The sequence below is a fragment of the Manihot esculenta genome, chromosome 17 (assembly GCF_001659605.2).
Source record: "Manihot esculenta cultivar AM560-2 chromosome 17, M.esculenta_v8, whole genome shotgun sequence".
In the NCBI taxonomy this organism is placed as follows: Eukaryota; Viridiplantae; Streptophyta; class Magnoliopsida; order Malpighiales; family Euphorbiaceae; genus Manihot; species Manihot esculenta.
The window spans coordinates 954,682-968,053 of record NC_035177.2 but is presented as its reverse complement, the minus strand read 5'-3'; the positions used below and the strand labels follow the sequence as shown (position 1 = coordinate 968,053).

The window sequence follows — 13,372 nt, the reverse complement described above, 5'->3', positions numbered from 1 at the left end:
AATTCAACATATATTTTAATTGGATATTTGGTCAAATAAGATATGAATGATATTCATTTTGATAATTTTTATGAGTTTTATCCAGTGGTGCAAATAATAGCAAAAATAGTCAAAATTAAAGAGAAAAAAAGTTGATTATGCACGGTGGTTGAATAGACTTGATCAAAAACTTGCCCCAGTCTCTAGGCAAGCCTTCGAACAGCAGCAAAAGTATGTCTGACATGGAAAAGTCGGGATTCTTCTATTTAAAATATGCAAATCAGTCCAGATCTTGCGGAATTCCTCTGTAAAAGATTAAAAAACCTCTGCCCGCTCTAGGAAACAAATCAAAAGAGTTATTTCACTAAAATACTCAAATCAAACTCTTTAGGAAGAAATTTCAAAAGGTTTTCTCTAGGGTTTTGCTATTTAAGCATTCTTTTTTATAACATCCACCATCTTCTCTTCTTGGTCAAATTTCTTTCTTCTTTTTGTGTTTTCTTGTAGCTATGTGTAGCTAATTTCTCTAGTTTTAGTTGAAGATAAGTTGAAGTCGAAGTTGAAGTTTCAATTTCCTTATAGATTATGATATCTAAACTTTATTGTTCATCTTTATTCTTCCAATATTTATACAATTCAGTTATTATTATTTTTATTATTACTTTGTTAATTAATCAATAGCGCTCGTTATTCATATTTTCAAAATAATATATTGTTAGTTTGAATGTTTTAGTCCGTAATTGTTTGAGCTATTCAACAATTAGTATAACCTACTAAGGAATTGCATGATCTAGCTTATTCAACAATTAGTATAACCTACTAAGGAATTGCATGATCTAGCTTAAACTCACAATGCAGTTTGGTTTGTTGATTAGAATTAAATCTTTCTAATTCTTAAAACGGTTGATAAATTAAAAATAATAGATATTTTTTGGGTTATTTTTTATTAGGGTTAATTAGTGAATATTTCCTAATTAATTTATATCTAATAAGAGATTGGTTGTAAGGAGTGTCTTTTATAATTAAAACCAATTTATTGAAATAAATAAAAATATTTTTACATCAACGATAAATTCTTTTAATTGAAATGAATCCTATTCTTTAATTGAAATTTATTTGCATTGATTTTCTCTAAGTTAATATTTGATTTTCTTTTAATTATTATTTTCTTTAATTTTTCTTTGATTTTTACTTTCAATTTTAATCAATTGTTTTTTGACTTTCTGAATTATTTTCCTCATCATTAATCGGAGATTTTTAGTATAAATTTCTCAGGGATATGATTTTATCTGCTCTATACGTAATTCAACATTTGAGGACCATCAATACGACTAAAATATCTCAATATTCATATTCAGTGTGTTTGCCTAGAGTCGGATTTTATATTAAAAAAATTAAGACTTTAAAGTCGAAAATTTATATTAATAATATTAATATTACTAATATAAAATTAGCATAGTATCAATAATATTAATATAAAATTAATAATATTAATTATATTAATAAAGTATATAAACACAACCAATTACGATAGCGAATTTTCATTCCTCATATAACGTTAAGCCCGCCAAAATCAACTACTCCCGCAGCAAGAAGATAGAGCAAGATTGGAGAAGGAGATCGTGAGAACAAAGCACCACCAATCCAATTTACTTCTGAAACGATAAAGGTTAGTTCTTCTTCTAATTCTTTTCTTGTATTCAGATTATTCATTTTGCAAGATGAGAATTCATGAATTCTTGCAAAAGTTGATTTCATTTTCTTTGAAAATGAAAATTGTGTAAGTTTTAATCTTGTGAAATCAACAGATAATAATTGAATTAAATTGAATTCTTGTTTAATATTTTATTCCAAACAATGAATCAAGATTGAGAGAATAGAATAGGAAACGAGATTGAGAAGAAGAAAGAGAAAGAGGGAGGGAGAAAGGAGATAATTTTTTCAGTAGATGCTAAACGAAGGAATTCAGGGCAGTTTCAGACAAGAAGTGAGAGGAGAAAAATGGTAGTATGGATGCTAAAAATTGAGCAGGGCATTCTTAACATCACAGAAGGTTTACCGGTAAATTTGTTTCATTGGTTCATTGAGAAAAGTTAAGAGCTAGGAGATAAGTCAGAGGAGACCTTCAATGAAAGTATAAATAAGAGGAGAAATGGAGAATCCTGAAAGTTCCTAATACTTTTTCATTCCAAGTTATCTTCTGTTAAACTCCATTGTTGATAATCTTGCTAATAAAGTAGTTAATAATTATAATTTTGGTATATCTCAATAGCTGAAGTGGTGTCATAATGAAAATATTTTTTTTTTTGGTCAGTTGGGGGACCCTGTTGTCTAGAATATACAGTTATTAGCAGAGAAATGTACAGAACTTTTTTCATGAGAACTTGTGCTGCTAGTCTGCTGCCATTAACAGGTTATAGAAAACTAATCTTATTGGGAAAAAGAGATACTTACCACTGATGCCCTTTCCTCACTTTTTACAGTACCAACTGTTGCTTGTCTAATCTCACCAATTTTTCAGTCTTAACAAGTTAGTGAAAGAGAAGAGCTTGACCATTTTAGCCCATTCAAAACAAGTCTTCTTCCGTTGCCATCTTTCTAAAAATCAATGGGGTGTACTGAGGAAAGATGTTCAAAGGGCAAAAAGCCTGAGATAGAGAGCTGACTGAGTTTTGGAGGGAAATAGATAGTGTACTAGTTGTAAAGCTGTTGCAGATTGTTAGAAGTGTATATAAGAGAGGATATCCATACAAGAAAAACTATTCTGAAATGAATATAATTCCCGACTCTTTTCTTTCTCAAATTCTCTCTCAAGTTCTTTCCTTTCTGCTCTAATATTCTGCAACTTCTTGCATTACTTCCTTTCTTCCCTAATTTCCCTCTTTTCTTGAAAGGAAACCTTGGAATTAGTGTTTCTCTAATATAGTACCGCTGAATTTTGTTTTTTTTTTTTAATATTGATCAAGTAGAACTAGAACTATTTTTTGGTTTTAAATTAAGGAAATTAAATATTCAGTTTGATTTCTTCTAAACCGTGCATGAAATGCATAAGAACACTAGCTGTTTGAGTTTTTGTGTCTTGATGCATCACACCATTGACTACTTTTGTTCTTAATATATGTTTGAGTGTCTTTGTGTAACTGTGTATATATGTATAGTCTGTTGAATTCAGTCTTGCAAACAGATTCCCCAAGGTCTTATGAAATGGAGCAATCTGCTAGAAATGAAGCCACTTGGGAAGATCAGAGCTTCATTCTCAAGCAATTTCTGAAATTCGAATCTTCTTGGGGACAAGAAGATATTTTTGAGGGGGTTATTGTCACATATTCTACAAGGAATAAGAAAGAAGCGGGTTGAGTAATTAGTTAAGTGGCTGTTATTAGTGTTTGGAGGGAAACTTTAATTGGCTGATCAATTCTGTTAGTGGCAATTACTAAGCATGCATGAAATGCATAAGAGCACTAGAACTATTTTTTGGATCTAAATTAAAGAAATTAAATATTCAGTTTGATTTTTGTTAAACCATGCATGAAATGCACAAGAGCACTAGCTGTTTGAGTTTGTGTGTCTTGATGCATCACACCATAAGCAGATTCCACCTTTGAATCAATTTTAAAACCCTCTTCTTTGATTACTGATTTATCTTCTAGTAATTTCTACTTGCCTTTAAACTACTTTTGTTCTTAATATATGTTTGAGTGTATGTGTGTGTGTTTATATAGTCTGTCGAATTTAGTCTTGCAAACAGATTCCTCAAGGTCTTATGTAATGGAGCAATCTGCTAGAAGAGGAAGCTACTTGGGAAGATTAGAGCTTCATTCTCAAGCAATTTCTGAAATTCAAATCTTCTTGGGGACAAGAAGATTCTTTTGATGGGGGTTATTGTCACATATTCTAGAATAAATAAGGAAGAAGCGGGTTGAGGAATTAGTTAAGTGGCTGTTATTAGTGTTTGGAGGGAAACTTTAGTTGACTGATCAATTCTGTTAGTGGCAATTACTAAGCATGCATGAAATGCATAAGAGCACTTGAACTAGTTTTTGGATCTAAATTAAGGAAATTGAATATTCAGTTTGATATCTGTTAAACCATGCATGAAATGCATAAGAGCACTACCTGTTTGAGTTTTTGTGTCCTGATGCATCACACCATTAGCAGATTCCACCTTTGAATCAATTCTGAAACCCTCTTCATTAAATCTCTTTATTACTGATTTATGAAAATTTTTTGGAGTTGTTCCGCACCAAAAATTCAAATAAAGTTTGGATATCTTCTAGTAATTTCATCTTACTTGCCTTTAAACTACTTTTGTTCTTAATATATGTTTGTGTGTGTGCATATAGTCTGTTGAATCCACTCTTGCAATTTGGCTAAGATAATATTCTCTTTGGCACATGCAGGATATGGATGAATATGACATACTTGAGCGTCTTGGCTCTGGCGGATTCGGTGTAGTCTGGGAAGTTATCCACAGGTCTAATGGTACAAGGTGGGCAATGAAGAGATTGACATTGAACCGTGAGGATGAGCACGGTGTTCCACCTTGTATATTTAGGGAGGCGTGTATCATGAGGGATATACACCATCCGAACATAGCAAGGTACTATACATTTTAAACCTTATTTTTAGAGTCTGTTTGAATTTTGGAGCTCATTTAGATCTCTACTATTATTTGCTACTGTGGAACTCCTGCCATAGAGTTCTTGCCTATTCTAGTTGCTGCAATTAAGCTCTTAGCCATGGAGTTTTGTCTTTAATTCCTGCTTTGTAGTTGAAGCAAGTATATACATAGGTGCTAATGTGTATGTTATAGAATTAGGAAACAAAATTTCAAATTGTAAACACAGGATGATGAAATCTGTTGAATGGGTTCAGCACTTCCTATTCTTTCATTACTAATTCAATCACAAAACCAAATAGAAGAAAATTAAGAATAAGCTACTCTTGCACAACAAGATAATTCTCAAAACTGCCTCCTCTTGCATTGTCAGCTCCAACTTATGCTTTTAGTATCTCCATCATTCTGTTAGAATGTTGAGGTGGCACGTCTTCCACAATTTCCAACAAATGCAGCTGCATGTTTCTGCCTTTTAGAATGCTTCTCATCATATTCCCCTGCTCATCTTTTCTTCTTTTTGTGATACACCTGAAATGGTATTGGGTTTGAGTTTACAGCTCCTAGACTTCTGCTAACATTACCATCCTCTTGAAGATTAAACTTAGCCTCAAGGTTGAAAAATGAATTTAGTTTTGTAATCTATCACTTTCATTCAACTAGCTTTTTTTTTTAGACTTTCCTTTCCACTTAATTAAAACTTACTAGAGTTGTTGATTTTGTTCCATTGTTACTTTGGTTTGCAAAACTTCTTCTGGTTCCACCAACATAGATAGAATAAAGAATAAGAATTGTAATATTGAAAGAAAAACTAAGCTGGAATTCCAAAATTTTATTCAGAAAGGCTGAAGCCCTGACACCAATATATTTCAAAGTTTGAAGGACCGAGGATGACTCCCGAGCTAGCCAATATTAGCCCACAGCTAAGCTGTTTACAATAATATGAAAATAACATAACATTCTCAGCTCCCTTCTTACTTATTTAATGAGGTTTATTGTTTATTTATTTATTTTTGTTAATATGTCAAATACTTGGTCTTTGCTTAATTAATAGGTTGGAACACTGTTTCATCCACAATGGACACATCTACTTCGTGATGGAATTATTAGATCAAACTCTATCGGAGCATATCACTAGGCTAGGTGGAGGTTTGCTTGATATTAAAGTGAGTAAACCATCATCTATAAAACTTTCATGTCAAAAGTTAGATAGATTGTAGAAAAGGGATAGACAATTAATAATATCTTAATTTGTCTTGTAGTCTTTTTTAAGACAAATTCTTGAGGGAGTAGCACATTGCCACTCTTTAGGGATTCTCCATCGGGACCTAAAATTGAGCAATTTGATGCTGAAAGGAAATCAGTTAAAAATCATTGATTTTGGGCTGGCTAGAGGCTTCATATCTACCGATGGTGATCTTAGTCCGCAGGTAAAGATGTTATATAACTCAAATTTATTAAAAGAAATTTTTTTTATTTTTTATTTTAAAATAATAATATTTTACCCCGTTATTTATAACAGATTGGAACATATGCTTATATGGCACCGGAAATTTTGCTAGGCTCGACTAGTTATGCTGCAGCTGCAGATATGTGGTCTGTAGGTTGCATTTTCGCAGAGATGGTGCTTAGGGATGAGTTCGTTTTTGGGAACTCTGAACTGGATGTCATGTTAATGATCTGCAAGTATGGCTGCTTATTTATTTTGTTATTCCCATATTTTTTTGTTTATCATCTACAATTTTCTTTTTCTTGAAAAAGGAAAATGGGCCTTCCAAATGAGGAGATTTGGCCTGGAGTCTCTTCATTGACATATTGGGAGGAGTTCATGGAGAGGATATCTAATTGTCCTCCAACGCAGGTAATCTAGAAATTCAAATTTGAAATATAGAAATATGGAAAATTTTTTTTTTTAGTTTTCTCTTAGCTTTTATTCAAAAGTTTATTATTTTACGCTTTTCCAGCAGGATTTTGCAGAATACTTTCTTAAGAAAAGTGGATATGCACTTGATGACTCCGGAATAGATTTACTTCTGGTATGTTACAATTTGATCTATTTTAGCGATTTTAATTAAAGAAATTTATCCTCACTAATATAGTTCTCTCTTCAGAGGCTTCTTACATATAATCCTGCCAAGAGAATTAGTGCTTCAGAAGCGCTAAATCATCCCTACCTGCATACTTAGAGGTGATACTTACTGCATTTTGTCATTTTTACTTTTTTTTTATTTGTATTAACAGGTGAAGAAACAATTAGGTTATAAATTTCTTTAGTTTAATTTTTATTGTTTATCCATTTTGCTTGTTGCTTTTTTATTTTGAGAAGTTTTTCAGATTTTCAATTAGAACAACTAGGATTATTGGTTAAAATATTTTATTACTAGGAAATCAGGGAAAGGGAAACTCTAGGGATTGTAATTAATTTCATTTGTGACTTAAACCATTTTCTATTTTTATGCTCTTGTAGGATTTTGGGTGATGCTAGTGGGGAATCAAAAGTAGTAGATCTGACTTTTTATTTTCTGATTGTTGATACTTCCAATTTTGTTGAATTGGTTGCAGATTTAGGAATAAAATCTCCGCTGATGAAAATTTTGCAACTTTGCATTTGTGTGATTCCCTGTTTTGCTGTTCTCATTATGTGCTATTTATAGATACTCCTTGTGATTATATGTGGATCTTTTGTTTAAAGATTTCTTTTAAAATTTCTGCAAGTACTGTTGTTGGATTTGAACTTGTAAAATGCCTAACTAAACTATACAGTAACTTAATAAATGGTTATCTGTCATGGAATTGGAAGAGAACTAGTTATAGCAAAAGAATTTTGGCAAATTATAGAAAAAAAATGGTTACTAGCCAGAGCAAGGATCGTTAAAAACTCAGTAAAAGGAGCTTTTAGCTGAATAATGACAAGTTTTTGACTGATGTTGAATGCCAGCTTCATTGATCCACAATACTTTTTCTGCTTCTCCAAATCTTTGTCATCTTCTTTTCTTTCTTCTATTATTGATAATGCAAGTGGTCTTGGTGTTTTTTAATCCCATCCTCTGTGTCATTGATTCGCTAATATTAGATATTTGTCGTTGTTTTCTTGATGATAATGCAGAATTAACTTATATGGATCGTTCAACCTTTAATGTGAATTACTTGAAAACTACTTTTGTTTATGGCCCTTTGCGTCCAATTCTGAAATGTAGTAAATATAGAACTATGGAGTAGAACTTAGAAACAAAGGGAAGAAAAGGTTTAATTTTTAGAGTTTACTCGGAACAAAGTAAAAAAAGCAACATTGTTTCAATTGGCACATATGTAAATAGCTGTGAAGAAAGCCTCGCGTCGCAAATGTTCTTTACTGAGCGATTCATGTAGAGACCTGTGACTTTGGTGGTTGAATGTGTTTTTCTCGAGTTGTGCTTGTCACAGGACACGTTTTAATAGTATTGACATTTCTCTTTGCATTCTAGTGGCTATTTGCTGTTCGCTGATTGTTGTCTAATGGCATTTTATCTCCTCTTTTTGAAGTTCTTGAATGGGTTTACATGACACAGGACTTTGGCATATACCAGAAAGTTTTTAGTTTATCAACCTTTGCTATTTGATTTTTCATCTTTGCTACTTCACATACCTAAAATTACTAATCAATTAGCACATATTGATGTTTCATTAAAAGATATGAAATCAGGGATAGAGAGAGAAGTTTGTTGTGCCTCTTTGTCACATTCATGAAATTTTTTCTGTGGCTTTCTTCAGCCATTTGACTGGATTAAGAAGACCTTCATTGAGGAGGAGCCTGAAGGAAAGTGAGCAGGGATCAGATTTCTGAATAGCTTTTTGATATCTTTCATCATGTTGGCAATGAGAAACCTTGAGTGAAGCTGACATGAATAATGTTGTTTCATTTTCTAGTTATTGTTGAGGCCTTATTGGCATTAATTCCTAGTTTAACTGGACAATTTTAAACTCAAGTGTTTGATTTTGTAATCTGAATTGTACTTCAGCTTTTGCTCCCTCTCTCTCCCACCTCCATTCAAGAATAGTAAGGTTGCACCTCTTTGATCAACTTCATTTGGTTGGAATAGAATGGCAATTGGAACAGGCCAAATATATATTTATACTCCTATACCATATTATACTATTTTAGATCATATTATTGATGGTTTGCTGATAAAATTTAGAAATATTTCGGTTTATTGTTAACTATAATTGAAATTTTATTGATTGAGCTATAAATTGCATAAAATGGTAATTTCACTCTCTAATTTTTGTAAATTTTTAAAAATTTTAGAGCATTTTCAATGAAATTTAGAATGCAAATAACAACATATAGTAATTTTTTTTTAATTTTTTAGATAAAATATCTATAATATAATTAATTTATGTTTAATTATTATGAATTTTTAAAATTTAAGTGTTAAATAATTTATAATATTAATTGAGGTGTGAATGAATTAATTTGAATTAGTAAAATAGTGCCAATATATATTTGGCCAATACTTGTTCTCTTTAGGCAAAGTTAACATAGGGCCAGTCATTTTTCACAAACTTCGTATCTACAGGCAATTGTAAAAAGATACGCTCTACATGTTCCTTTCTTTCATTCAAATACACAAATGTCTGATTTTGTAATCGGTATTTGGCTTAAATTCAATGTTTAATAGTCACATAAAATTTGAATACCGATTAGATTAGTTTAGTTTAATTAAGTTAAGCATGATAAAATTATATTTGAATAATCTATAAGAATATAGAGAGAAAGAGAGAAAAAGGGCGAGACAGGGAATAAGAGAAAGGAAGATCGATAGGTGAGGTGAAGTGTTTTGTTCCGTTGAGCTTGTTGACGTTGTTTTGGTCTATGGCTTACTTGCCTCTTTTGCGATCTGGTTAGCTTCCCTTGTCCAAAAGCTTTGTTTTTTTTTTTTTTTTTTTTTTTTGTTTTATTTTGGTTGTTGCCGTCCATCTAATCTCCCCTTACCGGAATGGATTGTGTGGTTTCTTTTATTATTGGTGGTGTGTGGTTGGTTTTGTAGGTTTTAGTGTTTCACTGAAAGAGTGTCGTCTGGCACCTGTACGTCAAGGAGTGCTCCAATCGACTTCTAAGAAGGATCTCTTTGTATGCATGATATTGATAATTCGGAACCGCACTGCTATGTCTAGTGACTAATGCTCCCATTGAGAGCTCTGTTGCGTCATTTTTCTAGATGGTGTTTCGGGATCGCACTGTTGTAAAAGTTATGTTTGGTCTTTCATTTAAGTCCATCTGTGTAGGATTGGATTTAGGAGACTGTAGAGACCATCAGTAAGATAACTGTTTCAGAGAAAGACCGGTATCTGAAAGAGGTGATTAGAACTAAATCGGACTTTTATTTTAATCGAATCAAATGTTTTAAGTATGCTCACGCATCACGAACACCATGTATACTTGAATAGGTTACTCTGCATTAGATTTACAAATATGACGCTGATAGAGCATAATTTAGTCCATTTTATATTGATATTATTGATGAATATTTATATAATTTCTGCTTAATTTATTGCTTTTGATATTATTTTGCAGAAAATGGTGTAAAAGGATAATTTGGAGAAAATCCCCCTAAAACTGTCTTATTTTGAGCAAAAGAGAGCAAGTCTGCCAAGTTGGATTCAAGTCAATCTAAATGAGGAAAATATTTTGAAATTTAAATATTCAAGCAACTTAGCACTTGGGCCTGCACATGGACCAACCCATTCTTGCACCATGGACCAGTGCACTTCATCAATTCACGCGCAAAGGACCAGTGCACCTCTCAATTACGGGCCAAATGCATGCTCCCACTTCACCATTCCCGCACATGGACCAAGCTCATGCACATGGACAGCCCATCCCCGCACACTCACGCACGTGGACCAAGCTCATGCACATGGACAGCCCATTCCCGCACATGGACCAGCCCGTGGATGCACACATGGGCAGCCCACACTTGCACGCTCCCACTTCACCCATTCCAGTGCACATGGACAACACTTCAACTCCAACACACGAACGGCAAATTCCAACACACATGGCCAGCAAATTGAATTTATGGCATACTCCCCTGGTCCTATATAAAGACCATTAAGTGGCCGACGAAGAGGAACAATTCACTAACTCGGCAATTCTCGCAAGGCCCGGCGCAAGGCAGATTGCAATTCCCCTTCATCTCGGTTCATTTGTCTTTTTTTTTTTCCTTTATTTTCTGTTTTTAATTCAGCCATGAGTGGCTGAATTCTTTTAATCTAGTTGAATATTGGTTGAAGCTTTAGTTGATTAATGGGTTGTGAGACTTGATCAAATATTGTTCAACTTTTGGGAGTTCAATATTCATGCAATTTCATGTTTAATTTTTATATTACTTTGTTATTTGAAATCTACGTTGATTTTTTATTGCAAAATAATTATTTGTTAGTTTGAATGATTTAAGTCCGTAATTGCTTGGATTATTCTTACATAAGAACACTTGGTGTAAAAATCAAGGAAGTTGCATGATCTAGCGTTATCTCCATACGTTTGGGTAGCTAGAATTGGATCTCTCTATTTCTTAATGCAATTGACAGTTGTTTGTTGTCTGAAGCCCAAGGACGTTCCTTGGCAACTTGTCGATTAGTAATTAATTAGAGGACGTTCCCTAATTGGTTTAATCCTAAGGAGAGATAATGGTGGTGAGAATCTTATTCCATCTCTATTGACCAATTTGTTGATTTTATCCCAAAAAGCATAAGTGTCTGTGATCAATCCCAACAACTGAAGTGGATCCAATACTTCAACTAGAGCTTTCTCATTATTGATTACTCTTTATTTTATTATTTGCTTTCTATTATTATTCTTATTATTAGTTATTACAATCAATCTCAAACCCCCTTGTTATTTTGCTGACAGTTTTTTATCCCAATTTCAATTTATCTCGTTTTATCCCGCTTTCAGTTTTTATCTCATTTTTTAATTTATTATTGTTTCCGTTTATTTTCTTGGTCTTAAAAAGTGAAATAGGTAAGTTCTCAATTCCCTGTGGATTCGATCCTCTCACCACTATCTGCAGTTATAAATTGTTGATAACCAGAAAGGTTATTTTTGACCGACTTCGATAACCGCGAGTCAAAAATTGGCGCCGTTGCCGGGGAATTGATTTAACTTGTTTATTTATCTTTTATGACCAGATCTGAACGTAGGGATACTCTGCCTTACGATCCGAAAATTGAACGCACTCTCAGAAGACTAGGAAAGCGAGCTGTCCATCCGGAAGAAGCTCCAATCGCACCACAAGGAGAGTCCTGCGCAGAAGCACTTCTGAACACCTCTGAATCGCACCATTCTTCTTCATCCATGGCTGAACATAATCCACAACATGCTGCCCACAATGGACATACTGTCCATGACCAAATAATTCAAGAAAATCCAGCCATGAGGGCCCCAGAGCAAAGAGAAAGAACCATGAGAGAGTTGGCAGCACCTATAGGTGATCAAGCACCACTTTGCATCAACTATCCACCTCTGATAGTCCCATTTGAACTTAAAACAGGTTTGATCCATCTTCTCCCTAAATTTAGAGGTCTTGAAAATGAAAATCCACACAAGCACTTAAAAGAATTCCACATTGTTTGCTCATCTATAAGACCACAAGGCATTTCTGAGGATTATGTTAAGTTGAGAGCTTTTCCATTTTCTCTTGATGATTATGCTAAGGATTAGCTATTTTACTTACCATCTAGATCTATTACATCTTGGGATGATATGGTAAGAGCCTTTCTGAATAAATACTTTCTAACTTCTAAAGCCATTGGCATAAGAAGAGAGATCAGTAGCATAAGACAAAATCCATCTGAGGATTTATATGATTATTGGGAAAGGTTTAAAAGAATGTGTACAGGTTGTCCTCAACATGACATTTCAGATAGGTCACTCATAGAATTCTTCTATGGAGGCTTGCTACCCTCAGAAAGGAAATTCATTGATGTTGCTTATGGAGGTAAGATTGAAGATAAGACTCCTAGGGAGATGAGAGAATTGATCTCCACCCTTGCAGCCTCTTCTAGGCAATATGGAGAAGAAAAACAACTGCAAAGAACAACCAATGAGGTAAGTACTTCTACCATTGCATCTCAGCTTTCTGAACTAACCATTGTCATGAAAATTTTTGTCTTAAGCCAAACACAACAGGCTCCACCACCTCAGCCACCTAGGCCATGTGGAATTTGTGCTTATGTAGGACACCCCACTGATCAATGTCCTACATTTCAAGAAGATAACCAATAGATTAACACCATTGGAGGATACAACCAGCCTAGGCATGATCCATATTCAAATACATACAATCCAGGCTAGAGAGACCATCCAAACTTGAGCTATGGAAGGGCCAATAATTATCAGAATTACCAAAGAAATCAAGCCCAACCAGCACCTTCAAGTTCAGTCCAACACCTTGAAAAGATGATGGAGACACTTACACACTCTGTATAGACTCTCCAACAACAAATGGGACAGATGGCCACCTCCATGAGCAAGCTTGAGTCACAAGGTAAACTCCCTTCTCAAACTGAAACTAACCCCAGACAGAATGTTAGTGCCATCACTTTGAGAAGTGGAAGAGAGCTTGAAGAGGCCAAGACAGATGAAAGGACCACCCATGCGCAAGAACCAACTGCAGAAGAGCATGTTGTGCAAGAACCCACTCTGGAAGCCACTCCTGCGCAAACTGAAGTCCCTCCTGCACAAAGAGCTGATCCGAAAGTAAGTTTCCACATTCCACCTCCCTTTCCAAAGAGATT

General features: G+C 33.9%; 1 protein-coding gene across 2 annotated transcripts; it reads left to right on the top strand.

Moving 5' to 3' along the window:
- The first annotated feature begins 1,531 nt into the window (after positions 1-1,531).
- Positions 1,532-8,605, top strand: LOC110605084 (cyclin-dependent kinase A-2). Of its 2 annotated transcripts, none has more exons than XM_021743390.2 (9): positions 1,532-1,648; positions 4,380-4,579; positions 5,649-5,760; positions 5,857-6,024; positions 6,117-6,280; positions 6,356-6,455; positions 6,562-6,630; positions 6,706-6,782; positions 8,345-8,605. In XM_021743390.2, exons 2-8 carry the CDS (start codon positions 4,383-4,385, stop codon positions 6,778-6,780), a joined length of 885 nt encoding a protein of 294 aa, XP_021599082.1. In that variant the 5' UTR covers positions 1,532-1,648; positions 4,380-4,382; the 3' UTR covers positions 6,781-6,782; positions 8,345-8,605. The 2 variants fall into 2 exon arrangements, with proteins under 2 accessions (XP_021599082.1, XP_021599081.1); XM_021743389.2 differs by having other exon boundaries at positions 6,559-6,630.
- The last annotated feature ends 4,767 nt before the right edge of the window (positions 8,606-13,372 follow it).

What these genes read in the sequence shown, in the direction of transcription:
- LOC110605084 (XM_021743389.2), top strand. Translation starts at nt 4,383, where the DNA reads ATGGATGAATATGACATACTTGAGCGTCTTGGCTCTGGCGGATTCGGT. An exon ending in ATGGTGATCTTAGTCCGCAG is followed by an intron (nt 6,025 to 6,116) that starts GTAAAGATGTTA and finishes TATTTATAACAG; the next exon opens with ATTGGAACATATGCTTATAT. An exon ending in CTAATTGTCCTCCAACGCAG is followed by an intron (nt 6,456 to 6,558) that starts GTAATCTAGAAA and finishes ACGCTTTTCCAG; the next exon opens with CAGGATTTTGCAGAATACTT.